This window comes from Lagenorhynchus albirostris, chromosome 18 (genome assembly GCF_949774975.1).
Source record: "Lagenorhynchus albirostris chromosome 18, mLagAlb1.1, whole genome shotgun sequence".
Lineage (NCBI taxonomy): Eukaryota > Metazoa > Chordata > Mammalia > Artiodactyla > Delphinidae > Lagenorhynchus > Lagenorhynchus albirostris.
In genome coordinates, this window is record NC_083112.1 from 50,630,925 (window position 1) to 50,649,491 (window position 18,567).

The 18,567-nt window shown below is 35.6% G+C and overlaps 1 protein-coding gene across 1 annotated transcript in view; it reads right to left on the reverse strand.

The window, feature by feature from the left end:
* MYCBP2 (MYC binding protein 2) overlaps window positions 1-18,567 on the reverse strand; it is a 273,159-nt gene that overhangs the window by 91,044 nt on the left and 163,548 nt on the right. The window contains exons 43-47 of the mRNA XM_060129458.1: window positions 17,907-17,994; window positions 15,561-15,610; window positions 8,147-8,319; window positions 6,554-6,698; window positions 2,066-2,281 (exon numbers count right to left, since the gene is read on the reverse strand). Of these exons, the coding sequence (XP_059985441.1) occupies window positions 2,066-2,281; window positions 6,554-6,698; window positions 8,147-8,319; window positions 15,561-15,610; window positions 17,907-17,994 (672 nt within the window). The remainder of the gene's footprint in view (window positions 1-2,065; window positions 2,282-6,553; window positions 6,699-8,146; window positions 8,320-15,560; window positions 15,611-17,906; window positions 17,995-18,567) is intronic.

Here is an 18,567-nt window from a genome sequence, read left to right on the forward strand (position 1 = left end):
CTAACATTGTTTACCCATCTTAAACAGCTTTCTGTGACTTTCAGGACATGGCATAAGGTAGGTGGGGGAAGTAGGAAAATCAAATCTGGAATCAGACTCTCTGTCATTGTGTGCCCTTGGGCAAGTTATTCAACCTCTCTGTGCTTCAGTTTCCACATGTGTAACATGGGAATAAGAAATAGTCATTTATAGGGTTGTTATGAGGATGAAATGAGTTGCCATATGCAACATGGGGGGAAAAGTGGCAAAGGTAAGAGCTGGTGGCCTACTTTGTACTAGCCCTTTGGCTAGTATTCTTGCCAATGTTGTTGTTTCCATTTTCATTTCTTTCTTTTTTTTAATTTATTTATCTGTCTTGTAAATCAATATTTCTCAAAGTATAGCTTTTGAACCTGAATCATTCTGCATATTTGTTTTATACGTGAATTTTGGAACCTCTTTTCAGACCTACTGAATCTAAATCTTTGGATGGTAGGAAAATCTCCGTTTTAAATAAGTGCTCCACGGGGTTTCCCTGGCAGCGCGGTGGTTAAGAATCCACCTGCCAATGCCGGGGACGTGGGTTCGAGCCCTGGTGTGGGAAGACCCCACATGCCGCGGAGCAACTAAGCCCGTGCACCACAACTACTGAGCCTGTGCTCTAGAGCCCACGAGTCACAACTACTGAGCCCACGTGCCACAACTACTGAAGCCCGCGTGCCTAGAGCTCGTGCTCCGCAACAAGAGAAGCCACCGCAATGAGAAGCCCAGGCATCGCAATGAAGAGTAGCCCTGGCTCGCCGCAACTAGAGAAAGCCCGTGCGCAGCAATGAAGCAATTATTTATAAAAATAAATAAATTTATTTTAAAAAGAAAAATAAATAAATAAGAGCTCCAGATGATTCTGATGTGGACAAATGTTTGAGAATCACTGATATTGATGTTCCTCAGGACCTGGTCCTGGAACTTCCCTCTCCTCTCGCCACGTTAGATAGAGATCATCTGTTCCCATAATTTCATGAGTAATACAAATACTGATGATTCTCCAATTCTTTTCTTGAGGTAAGACTGTGATCACTTCAGGTTTGTAGTTCCAACTTCTTTTTATATATCCTCACATGGATATTTCAGAGATATCTAAAACTCATCACATCAAAAGCTGGACCTGTTATCTTCCTCAACCAAAATCTGCCCCTTCTCCAACATTATCAATCTCACTACTCAAGCTCAAAGTGTGAACTCCATTTTTTATTTCCTACCTTTCTCTTTACCCCATATCCATTAGCCACTAAGTCTTAATCTATCCTAAATATCTCTTGAATCTACCCTAACTGACAACTCTCTAGTCCAAGGGATCAGTATATCTCACCAGATTAAGTCAACAGACTCCTAAAGAGACTTAAACCAAACCATGTCTCTTGATTATCCTCCCAACTACATTCTCCATATTCCACCATGATCTTTATAAAACACAAATCTAATCATGCCATTCCTCCAACTGAAAGCCTTCAATGGCTCACCACTGCTCTCTGAAAATAGCATAATTCCTATCTTCTATTTCAAGTAACAACCATCTTGATAATTTAGACTAACATTGCCTCTAAAGATAACTAAAAAAGCTGGACAAAAAAAATTTTTTTCTTTAAATCTGTCTAAAGGCACCAAAGAGGTAAAAAGCCTAAAGAAGTAAGAAACCCAAAGAGATGAGCCTGGCATTTGGAAGAACCCAAAGTTAAAGGGGACCTAAGTAAACTCTGAATCCCTGAAGGGCTATGTCCTAGGAGTACTGGTAAATTGAAAATAGACAAGTACGTTTGCAGGAAATGAAATCCAGTTTCCAAACATCTCAATCTCTGATTGAATTAACTTGGTCTACAACTGGAAACCTCTCTAGACTTCTGCCAAAAACAAATGAAAATCCTCTTTGTAGGAAAATAACATTATCCTTAAAAAAACATTGCAAGTTTGACATCTATCAACAACTCTCTAGACCTGTGATTTGTATCTGAGTTTGAATCACTGAAATGTCTGTTAAATGAATGAATGGTGAAAAAATAAAATTTTTCTGATAAGTAAAACAAATTACCTTCATCATTGTTATGGCAATATATCGAGCCTCCTTCACTATCATTGGTTCATATGAAACATCCAGCTTTGGTGATGCCAGCCCACCAAAAGTCATGTCAGTATTAGAAGGTACAGTTGTTACTGCAGGACTGCCAGGAATCCTTTGAGGTTTCTTTACTTGCTCTTGTTGTAAAGATGTTTTTTTCTGAGAAACAGGAACGGCTTTCACTTCCACCTAACCATGATATTATAAAAACCAAATGTTATTATTATATAACTGTCAGTAACACATCAAAATAAGCAATTTACACAATTATAAACTCACAATTCTATACATTTTGTTACCACTAGTCCCTCTTGGGCATTCCTTTCAAAGATTATTTAACATTGCCAGAATGGTCAAGATGGTTCCTCCTCAACAGGGATCCTGAACACAGTGTAAAAGAGAGGCCTTGTTTTTGGGAATAAATAATCAAAAATATCAAAACACAAAAATAAAAGCAAAGGCCGCCATTAATAAAGTCCAGGAAAGGATAGTCAAACGAATTTACATTCTTGCAGGGACTAACATTAAATTATTTTATCCGGTAATTCAGGTATAAATACTTGCCAGCAATCTTCACATATTTTAAAGCACTGATCTCAATTTTAGCCATACTGTTTTGCAGAAGAAAAAGTACTCCATTGATAGGTATCTTAGAAATTAACAGCTAATAAAACAAATCTTATACCTAAAACTTAAAGATGTTTATTTACTCTGCAAAAAGAGTACTATTAGATAGTTTTGTCACCAACACAAACTATTAGAGCTAAGCAACCTATCGATAATTAAACTTTCCAACTCAGCTTCTTCAACAATAATATGGGGATATCTTTTATCTATACTTTACTGTAGAGATGCAAAGAACAGACTTCCTAAGGCATTTTAAAACACTGAAAGTATAAATTGTCTCATAAACAATATTCAGAAATACTTTCCAGAAATTATAATAAAACATTTTATTGTTATTTATTTGTTTATGCATTGGCAAAATACACTCAATCCCTAGGCAACCACAAAGTTACAAACAATTTAAATACCACTTTAGCTCTTTATCATTCTGAGAGTCACCCAAAATTTCTTCTGTTCTTTTCAGACACTACTTTTGTGGTTGGCAAGAACAGGTAATTCAACATCAAGCTCTTCAAAGAAATAGAAAGGTTTGCATAAAAGAAAGTGACAATATTACTTAAGTAATTGAGAGACACCCCAGAAATGTGGAATGTCTTTAACGTGTATTATTCTTATTAATGCCATTCTAGGGAGTCAGTAGTTTGAGACTCTTAGTGTCTATATATAAAGTTAAGTGTAGCTAGCAAATACATTCCATTAAATAACCACAATCTTTAGTTGGGGTTATGAGAAATCAGTATTTGGGTTGATATAATGCTCTGAAAATATTAAAACCTATCTTACATTTAAAACACAGAAGTTTAAAGATACATGGTAAAATTCTTCAGCTCATATACATTGCCACCATTAAAAGCTTTAAACTTAAATGTAATAAAAAGGAAAAAAAAGCAAACGCTTCCAAATTCTAAGACGTTTGATTTTAAATTACAGCCACTATTTTTATACATAATACTTTGATTTAATCTTTCTTTAAACAACTATATTTACCCTAAGTAAATTAACAGCAGAAGTACATCTGCCTATGTTCTACGAACCTTGAAGTAAATCACTGAATAATTTCATACTCTAGGAGTACTGAGATATAAAATGATAACCATTCTGCTTTCTTTCATAAACTCTGCTTCTTTGTAAAATTTGTTATTCTTTTATTTCCTACACAAGTTTCTCTTTTCATTAAATAAGATTTCCTTGGAATAATCATTTTATAAGTTAAAAAAAAACCCAATAACACTTGCTGCTTTAAAAAGGATTCTGGATCTCACTGAAATATTACCTGCAAACCAACTTCTTTGTTCCAAATAATTGGTTATTACTACATAAGGATACTTCAATAGTTTCTGAGAAGTCTAAAATGCTCCTAAAACTTCATGTGCTATCAGGCTGAAAACAAAACAGATTGAACTGATTTTGTTTTCAGCTAATATGATAATGTGATATAATAAATTAAACATCAAGAGGTATGCAAATCACTTTTCCTAAATAGTATTTACTGGAGTTTCTTAGATACGGTTTCTAAATTAGACATAAATCTGATATGAACTTGAGCATACTGAGTAAGAGATTTAGGGCTTCTCACCCTCAAGAAGCAAAATATGTAGGAAAAAAAAAAAAGAGAAAGTAAAGAAAGACAGATCATGTGGCTAAAAAAAGAACCCAAAGGGCTTCCCTGGTGGCACAGTGGTTGAGAGTCTGCCTGCCGATGCAGGGGACATGGGTTTGTGCCCCGGTCTGGGAGGATCCCACATGCCGCGGAGCGGCTGGGCCCGTGAGCCATGGCTGCTGAGCCTGCGCGTCTGGAGCCTGTGCTCCGCAATGGGAGAGGCCACAACAGTGAGAGGACTGCGTACCACAAAAAAAAAAAGAACCCAAAGAGGAGAACAAAAGATAAAGCATAAAGTCTTACTCTGAAATGTAAGATGTAAACAACCCAGGTACCAGAATGGAGTAAGAGACAACAAAGCAAGGTAGAAACACAAGAAAATACAGCTGAAGATACACTATAGGCATAACAGTATAAATATTAAAAAGAAATGAAATGTTATGCCTACCTGGAAAATGGTAACTACAACATAGTCACATGAATAAGGAACTTACTGTGGGCTCAAAGACTGGATTTAACAACTCACTACATACACTTTAGTGAGAAATTCATCAGTGAATACACAAACCCCTCAATATATTAATGTATATTGTATTGTGATCAAAACTCTGTCCTTGAGTGGAGTGATTTTTTGTATCATTTTCAGAATTACTTTTTTCTCTGTTCAATTTTTTTCTTATAATCTGTGATGCTTTTTGCATTCTAAAGAGTAATTCTTAGCAGGCCTGAAATCACTTTGATGGGGTGTGATCTTCCTTTAAAAAGTAAGATATAAGGGAAAATATAAGAGTGCAGCATACTGTATGAATGTGTATTATGTATATTGTATGTAACTAAGAGTACATACTCTTCCACCCTATATATGTACGTTTGGGTCATAATGCAAATCCTTGCTGGGGGTCATGGCCAAAACTTTGAAAGCCACTGGTGAAGAGCCTGATTTTTGTTTAGTATCAGGGTCAAATACTTTTCCAAACAGTTTTACTTACTGGTCTTAAGACATGTGAACTATATGTCTCTTGTCTTTTTTTACTATGAGTCAAGTTAGAGGCTCCAGTGGCACTGTGCTTCTTCATGGTACAAATCAAGTAGTTGAAATAGTTCTGGGACTTCCCTGGTGGTGCAGTGGTTAAGAATCTGCCTGCCAATGCAGGGGACACGGGTTCGAGTCCTGGTCCGGGAAGATCCCACATGCTGCAGAGCAACTAAGCCCGTGTGACACAACTACTGAAGCCCAAGCACTAGAGCCCATGCTCTGAAACAAGAGAAACCACTGTGATGAGAAGCTCGCGCACTGCAGTGAAGAGTAGCCCCCGCTTGCTGCAACTAGAGAAAGCCCGCGTGCAGCAACGAAGACCCAATGCAGCCATAAATAAATAAATTTATTTATTTTTAAAAAAAAGAAGAAAAAAAGAAATGGTCCACATCAAAAAAATCTTAAAAAAAAAAGTAATATTGAGGTAAAATCAGCTGCTCTGTGAATAAAAAAGATTTTGTGGCTTAATCAACTCTAAGTTCCAAACAACCAAATCACTTTGTAATACAACTTTGGGGGGCAGGGGCGGCTAGGGATTGCCTATACAAATTTTCGTTCAATATTGACTATTTTCAGAAATATAATAAAAGTTTAAAATAAGATATTTAATTAATAGATTATATCACAAAGGACTTAATATCATGCATTACAATATGCTCTGAAATGTCATTATTAATTCATGTTTCAGGGAAAAGGTATCCAAAGAACTATATCCTTCAATATAGCACATGACTAGTTCCAATCCTCATTCTTTTACAATCCAAATTTATGTATAAGTATCAATATTATATTTTAAAGCTTGTTTCAACAGTACCAAATGCAAAATGTATTTGAGTCTTTTAAAAGATAGGTACAAAATTTTAAAATGTATTCTTTCATTGATTTATTCAGTCACTTATGTATTAATGGCCTTCCCTCTGTGTGCTTAGCACTCTTTGTACGGACACTTTCTTATCCTTCCTTGGAATCACCACAGCACCTAGCAAAATGTAAAAAAACAAACCAAAAAATAGATACCTTGGAAAGCTGAGTACTGATTAATATAAACAAGCCATTTAAACAATTTTTTGGCTTCCTTCATTACGTATATCTAAAGAGCATACTGCATGTGGACTCTAAGCACTTGCCATTTCTAAAATTTTATTAGTTACAACAGTCAGTACATAGTTGTCTACTAATACAATCCCAATATAATTACCTTCATGTTGGGAACGTGTACCACATCCCCATACTGGTCTTTTGTTTGAACAGTGATGGTGGTAGGCCAACCACAACGAATATCATCCTTATTCAGAATCAAAGATGTTTTCTGAGGATCAGCATAGGAATCTGGCTGAAGCCACCTAGCAGTAAATGAAAAAAACAAGTAAACAAAAAACCAAACATTCATCAACACCTTCAATGATTAACATGAAACTAAGCCAAATGAATAAAACTTGTATCAAACAAAACACTAAAATGGTATCTTCATTTCTGATTCAGTGATAATGACCACAAGTGTATCCCTTGGAAATAGTTAATGACAAATTCATTAAAAAATATGCTGAAGCATATAAGATTTCTGATGATTACAAATAAAATAGAAATAATTTTAAAATCAGGAAATTTGAAATTTTAACTATAGCTGATTTAAAATAAGCAAGAAAATGAATTTAAGTTGCATATACTTTGAAGTCCCAAATACACTCTTTAAGGGAGGCCTGCTGAATTTGCCAACCTGAAAGCCTGGAAAAGAGCAGGGTGTCTGTCAAAGCAGGGACTGAAGTGACATTCTGCTGGCTGGAGAGCAAGCAGGTTAAAGATATGTTGTCTATCTTCTCTCTCTTTTTTTTTAACATCTTTATTGGAGTATAACTGCTTTACAGTGGTGTGTTAGTTTCTGCTGTACAACAAAGTGAATCAGCTATACGTATACATACATCCCCATATCCCCTCCCTCTTGTGTCTCCTTCCCACCCTCCCTATCCCACCCCTCTAGGTGGTCACAAAGCACCAAGCTGATCTCCCTGTGCTATGCGGCTGCTTCCCTTTACACAATTTCTTAACTACCTTCCCTTACTACCCTCTCTTCCATGTAAATTTGGCCTATTTTCTGTACTTTGTGATATCCATGCCTGAATTCATGATCATCATATCCATGATCTACATTCAAGTTGTCCTGTGAGATGAGTAATGAGTAATTCTGCCATGCATTACATAAAAAGTCCATAAAGATGGCACGGAGGCTGACTTAAAAGATTTTCTATTCTTCTCCAATCACCATTTTGGTTTTTAAAAACTAAAGAGTAATCTCTGTAGTTTTAAAATTAAAGCCAGAAAGAAGTCAGATTTCTATATTTACTAGTAAAATCACAAGTCAGCATATTTGTTCTTTTCATCTTCACAAAAAAGCAGACAGCCACAAAATAAATGAGAACTCCATAACCTCAAATGATTTAATTTAAATTCTAAATTTATATTTGCATTAATTGTAGATTTGGAAAAAAACTCATATTAAAATAAATATAGGGATAAACTTAGGAGTTTGGTACAGATATTAAATACTACCATCAAGTACACAGACTTCTCAATTTTACCTGGTGTTCTACATATTTTTAACAACTATTATATATTTTTAAAATACTTTGAAATATTAACTGCCATTTTATACTTCGGCAAGTCCAAAACACATAAACTAGATTATCTTAGGCAGCACTGTAACATCCTAACGACTCCCCTCTCATTTCTCTTCAGAAATGAAGACTGAGGCAAGCCCTGAAAGGAAGTCATTGTAGTACTTAATATACATTACCTCGCAAGCCTTCCACCACTTGAGCCTGGGACACAAGCAATAAAATCATCCAGAAAGGACTGTTCATTGCTTTGGATTTGAAGTGGTAAGTTTCCTTCTAGTGCCTCCAATATAGTTGGTGAATGAGAAAGTGCTAAACCCTTTCCAAGAATACCAGAATGGGTTTTGCACACCTGTTGGGTAAAAGAGAACATTTGTATATTTTTTTAATTTATTTTATATATATATATTCTTGTATCATATAACAGACTTTTTTTTTCGAATTTTATTTTTTATACAGCAGGTTCTTACTAGTTATCTATTTTATACATGTTAGTGTATATACATCAATCTCAATCTCCCAATTCATACCACCACCACCTCCCCACAACCCCACTTTCCTTGCTTGGTGTCCATACGTTTCTTCTGTGTCTCTAATTCTGCCTTGCAGGCTGGTTCATCTGTACCATTTTTCTAGATTCCACATATATGTGTTAATACACGATATTTGTTTTTCTCTTTCTGACTTACTTCACTCTGTATGACAGTCTCTAGGTCCATCCATGTCTCTACAAATGATCCAATTACGTTCCTTTTTATGGCTAATACTCCACTGTATATAAGTACCACATTTTCTTTATCCATTCATCTGTCAATGGGCATTTAGGTTGCTTCCATGACCTGGCTATTGTTAATAGTGCTGCAATGAACATTGGGGTGCATGTGTCTTTTTGAATTATGGTTTTCTCTGCGTATATGCCCAGTAGTGGGATTGCTGGGTCATATGGTACTTCTATTTTTAGTTTTTTAAGGAACCTCCATACTGTTCTCCATAGTGGCTGTATCAATTTACATTCCCACCAACAGTGCAAGAGAGTTCCCTTTTCTCCATACCTAAGAGCATTTGCTGTTTGCAGATTGTCTGATGATGCCCTCTCTAACCGGTGTGAGGTGATACCTCACTGTAGTTTTGATTTGCATTTCTCTAATAATTAGTGACGTTGAGCAGCTTTTCATGTGACTCTTGGTCATCTGTTTGTCTTCTCTGGAGACATGTCTGTTTAGGTCTTCTGCCTGTTTTTGGATTGGCTTTTTTTTTTTTTTTAATATTGAGCTGCATGAGCTGTTTATATATTTTGGAGATTAATCCTTTGTCTGTTGATTCGTTTGCAAATATTTTCTCCCATTCTAAGGGTTGTCTTTTCATCTTGTTTATAGTTTCCTTTGCTGTGAAAGAGCTTTTAAGTTTCATTAGGTCCCATTTGTTTACTTTTGTTTTTATTTCCATTACTCTAGGAGGTGGGTCTAAAGAGATCTTGCTGTGATTTATGGCAAAGAGTGTTCTTCCTATGGTCTTATATTTAATTCTTTAATCCATCTTAGTTTATTTTTGTGTATGGTGTTAGGGAGTGTTCTAATTTCATTCTTTTACATGTAGCTGTCCAGTTTTCCCAGCACCACTTATTGAAGAGACTGTCTTTTCTCCATTGTATATCCTTGCCTCCTTTGTCAAGATTAGTTGGCCATGGGTGCATGGGTTTATCTCTGGGCTTTCTATCCTGCTCTATTGATCTAGATTTCTGTTTTTTGTGCCAGTACCATACTGTCTTGATTACTGCAGCTTTGTAGTATAGTCTGAAGTCAGGGAGTCTGATTCCTACAGCTGAGTTTTTTTCCCTCAAGATTGCTTTGGCTATTCAGGGTATTTTGTGTCTCCATACAAATTTGAAGATTTTTTTGTTTTAGTTCTGTAAAAAATGCCATTGGTAATTTGACATGGATTGCACTGAACCTGTAGATTGCTTTGGGTAGTATAGTCATTTTCACAATGTTGATTCTTCCAATCCAAGAACATGGTATATCTCTCCATCTGTTTGTGTCACCTTTGATTTCTTTCATCAGTATCTTGTAGTTTTCTGAGCACAGGTCTTTTACTTCCTTAGGTATGTTTATTCCTAGGTATTTCATTCTTTTTGTTGCAATGGTGAATGGGATTGTTTCCTTAATTTCCCTTTCTGATCTTTTGTTCTTAGTGTATAGGAATGCAAGAGAACTCTGTGCACTAATTTTGTATCCTGGAACTTTACCAAATTCATTGATTAGCTCTAGTAGTTTTCTGGTGGCATCTTTAGGATTCTCTACGTACAGTATCATGTCATCTGAAAACAGTGACAGTTTTACTTCTTTTATTCCAGTTTTTATTCCTTTCATTTATTTTTCTTCTCTGATTGCCATGGCTAGGACTTCCAAAACTATATTGAATAATAGTGGCGACAGTGGACATCCTTGTCTTGTCCTGATCTTAGAGGAAATGCTTTCAGTTTTTCACCATTGAGAATGATGGTTGCTGTGGGTTGGCTGTATATGGCCTTTATTATGTTGAGGTAGCTTCCCTCTATGCCCACTTTCTGCAGAGTTTTCACCATAAATTGGTGCTGAATTTTGTCAAAAGATTTTTCTGCATCTATTGAGATGATCATATGGTTTTTATCCTTCAATTTGTGACTATGGTGTATCACATTGATTGATTTGCGCATATTGAAGAATCCTTGCATCGCTGGGATAAATCCCACTTGATCATGGTGTATGATCCTTTTAATGTGTTGTTGGATTCTATCTGCTAGTATTTTGTTGAGGTTTTTTGCATCTGTATTCATCAGTGATATTGGTCTGTTATTTTCTTTTTTTGAAGTATCTTTGTCTGGTTTTGGTATCAGGGTGATGGTAGAATGAGTTCAGGAGTACTCCTTCCTCTGAAATTTTTGGAAGAGTTTGAGAAGGATGGCTGTTAGTTCTTCTCTAAATGTTTGATGGAATTCACCTGTGAAGCCACCTGGTCCTGGACTTTTGTTGGTAGTAAAATTTTTAATCCCAGTTTCAATTTCATTACTTGTGATTGGTCTGTTCATATTTTCTATTTCTTCCTGGTTCATTCTTGGAAATTTATACTTTTCTAAGAAATTGTCCATTTCTTCCAGGTTGTCCATTTTATTGGCATAGAGTTGCCTGTAGTAGTCTCTTATGATGCTTTGTATTCCTGTGGTGTCCGTTGTGACTTCTCCTTTTTCACTTCTAATTTTATTGATTTGAGTCCTCTCCCTCTTTTTCTTGATGAGTGTGGCTAAAGGTTTATCAGTTTTGTTTACCGTCTCAAAGAACCAGCTTTTGGTTTTATTGATCTTTGCTACTGTTTTCTTTGTTTCTATTTCATTTATTTCTGCTCTAATCTTTATGATTTCTTTCCTTCTACTAACTTTGGGTTTTGTTTGCTCTTCTTTCCCTAGTTCCTTTAGGTATAAGGTTAGATTGTTTATTTGAGATTTTTCTTGTTTCTTGAGGTAGAAGTGTATTGCTATAAACTTCCCTCTTAGACCTGCTTTTGCTGCATCCCATAGGTTTTGGATCATCATGTTTTCATTGTCATTTGATTTCTTCAGTGATCTCTTGGTTATTTAGTAATGTATTGTTTAGCCTCCATTGTTTGTGTTTTTTACGTTTTTTTCCCTGTAACTGATTTCTAATCTCATAGTGTTGTGGTTGGAAAAGATGGATGATAGGATTTCAATTTTCTTAAATTTACCAAGGCTTGATTTGTGACCCAAGATGTAATCTGTCCTGGAGAATGTTCTGTGTGCCCTTGAGAAGAAAGTGTAACCTGTTATTTTTGGATGGAATGTCCTGTAAATATCAATTAAATCTATCTGGTTTATTGGGTCATTTAAAGCTTGAGTTTTATTAATTTTCTGCCCAGATGATCTGTCCATTGGTGTAAGTGCGCTGTTAGAGTCCCCACTATTACTGTGTTACTGTCATTTTCCTCTTTTACAGCTGTTAGCATTTGCCTTATGTACTGAGGTGCTCCTATGCTGGGTGCATATGTATTTATAATTGTTATATCTTCTTCTTGGATTGATCCCTTGATCATTATGTAGTGTCCTTCCTTTTCTCTTGTAACATTCTTTATTTTAAAGTCTATTTTATCTGATATGAGCATTGCTCCTTCAGCTTTCTTTTGATTTCCATTTGCATGGAATATCTTTTTCCATCCCCTCACTTTCAGTCTGTATGTGTCCCTAGGTCTGAGGAGGGTCTCTTGTAGACAGCATATACATGGGTCTTGTTTTTGTATCCATTCAGCGAGCCTGTGTCTTTTGTTTAGAGCATTTAATCCACTCACATTTAAGGTAATTATTGATATGTATGTTCCTATGACCATTTTCTTAATTGTTTTGGGTTTGTTTTTGTAGTTCCTTTCCTTTTCTTGTGTTTCCCACTTAGAGAAGTTCCTGTAGCATTTGTTGTAGAGCTGGTTTCGTGGTGCTGAATTCTCTTAGCTTTTGCTCATCTGTAAAGCTTTTGATTTCTCCATTGAATCTGAATGAGATCCTTGCTGAACAGAGTAATCTTGGTTGTGGTTCTTCCCTTTCATCACTTTAAATGTATCGTGCCACTCCCTTCTGTCTTGTAGAGTTTCTGCTGAGAAATCAGCTGTTAACCTTATGGGTTAACCTTATGGGAGTTCCCTTGTATGTTATTTGTTGTTTTTTTCCTTATTGCTTTTAATAATTTTTCTTTGTCTTTAATATTTGTCAATTTGATTACTGTGTTTCTCGGCATGCTCCTCCTTGGGTTTATCCTACCTGGGACTCTCTGTGCTTCCTGGACTTGGGTGGCTATTTCCTTTACTATGTTAGGGAAGCTTTCAACTATAATCTCTTCAAATATTTTCTCAGGTCCTTTCTCTCTCCTCCTTCTGGGACCCCTATAATGCGAATGCTGGTGCATTTAATGTTGTCCCAGAGGTCTCTTAGGCTGTCTTCATTTCTTTTCCTTCTTTTTTCTTTATTCTGTGTCGTGACAGTCAATTCCACCATTCTGTCTTCCAGGTCACTTATCTGTTCTTCTGACTCAGTTATTCTGCTACTGATTCCTTCTAGTGTAGTTTTCATTTCAGTTATTGTATTGTTCATCTCCATTTGTTTGTTCTTTAATTCTTCTGGGTCTTTGTTAAACATTTCTTGCATCTTTTCGATCTTTGCCTCCATTCTTTTTCCGAGGTGCTCGATCATCTTCACTATCATTATTCTGAATTCTTTTTCTGGAAGGTTTCCTGTCTCCACTTCATTTAGTTGTTTTTCTGGGGTTTCATCTTATTCCTTCATCTGGTACATAGCCCTCTGCCTTTACATTTTGTCTATCTTTCTGTGAATGTGGTTTTCATTCCACAGGCGCAGGACTGTAGTTCTTCTTGATTCTGCTGTCTGCCCTCTGGTGAATAAGGCTATCTGACATTTGTATATTTTAAAATATAAAACTTTAATTTCATGAATTTTTTTGTATTTGCACCCAATTTTAGATAGGCCTTTTTGGGGAAATAATTTTCTTCCCATGCCCCAGTGCTCCTTTAGCCTATAAAGTAGAAAACTTTCAGGATGGAAAAACTTGGGATACTATTTCCAGTGTCTTTCTTCCCACAAAAAAGAAGTGATTTATCAGAGATCTGCATACTAGATGCAATGGTGCATCTCCTCCCATTCTAGCTTTCTACATGTGCCACATCCCTCTTTGTCAGGGCCAGGGCTCCCTTTCGAAGACAGCTGTAAAGGTCTCCCTCTTTTTGTGTCTCCATTACTGGTAGCTATCCTGGGTACGTTGTGTTTGTTCTCTTGGGCAGGTGAGTACCAAGGTCTTGACTTGGGCAAAAAGTAGATGGAAGTCTGACTGTGGCTGCACATACACTGCATCAGCCTGTGTAAGCCTTATTAAAGTTAAGAAAAAAAGGCAGATAAAACTGAAATTTTAGTTCTAACCTATATGAGAAGCAAGCCTTATATTTTGGAAAGACTTGCTTTAAGGGCTAAAACTCTAGAAAAATTTTAATGACCATATAATAAATTTTAAAACATAATAGTTTTCATAGAGAAGGATTATATTTCCATTTCTATCAATTTCTACCACAAGTAACTTGTGCATTCTATAAGCCATGCAATTTCAAAGTCGTAATCTTTAAAGTCAAACAGACTTGAGGTCAAATCCGGACTCTGGACAAGCTATTGCTGTGTGCTCTCGAGCTAACAAGTTACTGACCATTCCTGAATCAGTGAAATGTATAAACTGGTGATCAAATGATATCTCTTCCGTGGTTATTATAAAATTTAAATTAAATAACACATTTAAATGCCCACCATCTGCCTAACAAGCAGTAGGTGTTAGACCATCACAGTGACGACCTTACATGCCAAAACGGTGGGTACTTTGGGAAATCACTTTTCTCTTTACAGGGGTAAGATAAAGACCTCTTTATATCTGGCCTAAATGACATTCTATAAGCCGTAATAATCCCTGTAATGATAATATGAGGTACTTGATGGTTTTCCTTAGCTAGAATGTTATCTGACACATGGTATGTTTATTAAATATTTTTTAAATTAATTCTTATTTTTTGTATCTTAAGATACAGAGATTTAACTTTTTTAAAAGGAAAAAAAAACAAAAGCTGGTGGGTTTTTAAGACACAGACGTTTCTTAACATTATTGAGGACACCATGACTCCCTATGATTAGAGCACAGTGATCAAGATCATGCACTTTGTCACCAAACTGTTAGAGGTCAAATTCTAGCCCAGCTGCTTACTAGCTGTGTGATTCTGGGCAACTTAAGTTCTCTGTGCCTCAGTTCCCTTACCTGTAAATAAGAGTCTCTAATTCATAGGGTTGCTGTGAGGACTAAGTTAAAAATATGAAAAGTGTTTGGAATAGTAAGTGATAAAGTTAAGATCAAATAAATGTTTGTTTTTATTATTACTGCTGTGATCAATTCATTTCAGAAAATAAATAAAATGTAAACCACTAACTCTAAGTATTGATATTAGAAGACCTGGATATTAGACTTTATCTCCCAGTTAGCTGAATTCTTAGATAAATCACAAAACGTCTCTGAACTGAAGTTATTATAATTGTAAGATACAAGAGAAAATACTGATCTCAAAGTGTAATTGCAGAAATAGACAAATAACATCAAAGACATGGTAAACTATAACATGCTCTACAGATGTTATTTAAATTACTATTACTAACAGCTTTTTCCCCCTTTTTCTAACTGGTCAATAAAACTTCTTTCAAGATCCAATTTAAATGTCCAATGCTGGGCAAAGCCTTCCCCTGGACCCTTGGCACTTGGTAGCTCATCTTCCTCCAGCAGGGCTTTCGCCTTACTCCAGAGTTAACACCCACCACACAGTACGACACGGGCTCATGTGGTGGGTCTCTCCAATCAAGGGGAGAAATTATGAGTTACTTATCTCTATAACTGCCAATTATGGAATGAAATACTTCATGAATGAGTGCTATGTTCAAGAAAAATAAGGTTGATCTGAGTGAAAATTCTGCTTAAAATTAATGTACAAAGTTTACCCTTACAATTATCAGGACAATACCTGTAATGCAGCCTCTTCAAGAATTTCAAGGTCTTCTTCTAATTCATTACCTGTTGTGTAAATGAAAAGGTTTACTAAAATATATTCATCCTTAGTTTATCTTTCTAGTCTTCTGCATTCATGACATCTTTCCCACAAATTTGATATTCCAAATTGAGGAGAACTATTATCATTCTGGATAAATCTCAGTGGTTTAAATTTTCAAATGCTATTTTCAGTGTGAATATAAGCTGTAATTCTCAAGACAATACTCAAAAAGCAACCATCAAGGGATTTTTCAAAAGATATATACTATATTTATGTACACAAATGTGTATTTTTGACTTTAGCATATTTACTTTTAGACCAAAAAAAAAAAAAAAGAAAAATGAGGGAACTGAATTTTCAGAATCTGAGCCTTTCTAGTTTGGTTATATTGTAGAAGAGCTTTACCTTTAGTAAACAACAGTTACTTAGAGGAAAATGTAAGATAGTGACTGTATTCTCTAGCCATTTTCTCCTTTACTGCTTTATGTAGAATATATTTTACTTATTGAATTTTCTTTGATAGTTTAATTAATTCATAAAATATTACTACTGAAGTAATACATATTCAAAGCGAAATATTCAAAGTATGCAGAAGTGTAGAATGAAAAATTCTGCTACCACTCCCTTCCAAAGATAAAGAGTGTCAACAGTTTCTTATGTACTGTTCTAGAAATTTTGTGTGCAAATAATATGTATGTACATATGTGTCAACGTACACACATGTGTACGTTGTGGGTATATACACATATATTTATATACTTACAATATAATGTTCACAAAAATGGGACCCTCTGCTGCAGCTTGCTATTCTTAATTAATATAACTTGGACATCTTCCTTGGCCAGGACATAGAGGTCTACTTTTTTGTTGCTGCTTTTTAACAGGCTGCATACATCCCAAATGACAGGCATTTTGGTTGCTTCTAGGTTTTATAATCACAAATACTGCTATATTAATCTATCTTACAACACACCTTTTTTGAGCATTTGTGCAAGTATGCATAAAAAATTGCTAAATCAAAAGCTACATGCATGTAAAATTTGAATAGCTGTTGACACATCTCCTTCAAAGAGGCTGTGCCATTTTCCCTCATATGAATAGAACACAGATGTCTCATTTCCTCATCATGTGTCAACACGAAGCAGGAACAAGGGAACAGAGAAGGGTGGAAGGGAGCAGGAAGAGGAGAAGGATTAGATAGGGAAGAAAGGAGTAAAGAAAGAGAAGGGAGGAAAGAAAGAATAAAGTGGGAAGGGTAGCCCCAGAGGGAGGAGATACAGATGCACCTTTGGAGGTGAGAATTGGCGAAATACAATAATAATGCCTTTTATTCCCAACTACTGTAAAAATAAAATGTTTGACCATGGATAAACATCATGGAATTAGTAAATATTTTAAGCCTTATTTTCATTTTTACAATTCTGATAATAAATCAACTCACGTATCACACAATTCCGTATCCTAGAAATAGGTACTCTTTGGCCATTGCCTCATTGCTCTGTTGTGCATCACAAGAAAACTCTTCTAAAGAGCCATCTACGTTCAACCTGACTCCCCCTCCTGACTTTCCATTCTCTCACCCCACTCTAAAAGTCCTTATACTTCTCTCCTTTTACTGATACATATGTATTTCTTCTTGAGTATATAAATAGCCAACAAGTTTAACCCAATGACAAATTTTAATTGCTTTCTCAGTTTCATTAAAAAATCCCACCAATATACACTCTCCTGAGGTTTTACATCTACCTCATTGGCTGCTGCTTCAGTCTTTCCTGCAGCCTCTTCCTCCTGTTCCATTGGTCTTTGAAATTTTGACAAGTCCCAGCTTTGACCCTTGGCTATTTTCTCTTTCTCATTTGCATTCTCTTCCTAGCTCATCTTTCATATTGTTCTTTCATACGGTCTTTAAATGGCAACTACGTCCAAATGACATTTCTATTGACTTGTCCCCTGAGCTCCAGACAATAAGCATCCAATCGCCTATCTGATATGTCCACTAGGATTTCTGAGAGATATCTCAAGCTTTTGGTTTAATACTCTATTTCCAGTGCTTAACCCAGGGCCTGGCGCATAGCATGTATGTACATAAGAAAGTGCTTGTATGCATATATGTGTGTGAATAAAAAAACTAGAGAGATACTCTTCAGTCTCCATTTAAAAAACCCAAACAACCAGTTTATTAAGCAGTTGCTCATGAATGTATGTGACTACTGAATTCATTTTGCTCATCTATTTTCAGAATGTTCTGTGATGAACATATGCTATTCTTAAATTTTTTTTTAAATCATAAACAAACACCGAGTACTTGACCACACTTACCAATAGGAAGTGCTAGATCCTTTTTCATCAAAGCTGCTGCACAAACCCCACCAAGATTGGCTAGTTCTTTTTCCAACTGAATGACTCCCTGGAGAATTGCAAAAACAAAATCAGATGGTTTAAAAAATGTTTGCAAGATGAAATTTTTGAAAGATGATGTGGATTATCAAAAAAAAATGTGACTTGCATTCAAGTGTAATGTTTGAAACTAAAAGGAAGCATATGTTAGGAGCTAATGGTTAATTAAGACTGTAAGAGATTTAATATTATGTCTCATGCTGGTTGTAAGTTTCAGACCTACAGGTTCATTGTCCAAAGAATTTTTCATTCATTACTTTGAAGGAACATGATCACTCTTTCACCTTGACTTTTTTTTTGTTGTATGATTTGAAACATTTAGAAGAGATACTAAGTTAGTCCCATGGTGAAATTAGGTTCTATAATTTACTTAGAAAGGTATAGCTACCAGAGCAGGTTTGGAACAGGCACAACTATACTAAGTCTTTAAAGGCTGGGTCATGTTGCACAGACTCCATTCTGTTCACATATTAAAAGTAGCAAAACCAGACCACTGCACAAAATTAAACTACAGAGTATTTTAAATTATACACTCTAGCTTAAAATAAATTTCAGACTTCTTGAATACAGAGAGCAACACAAT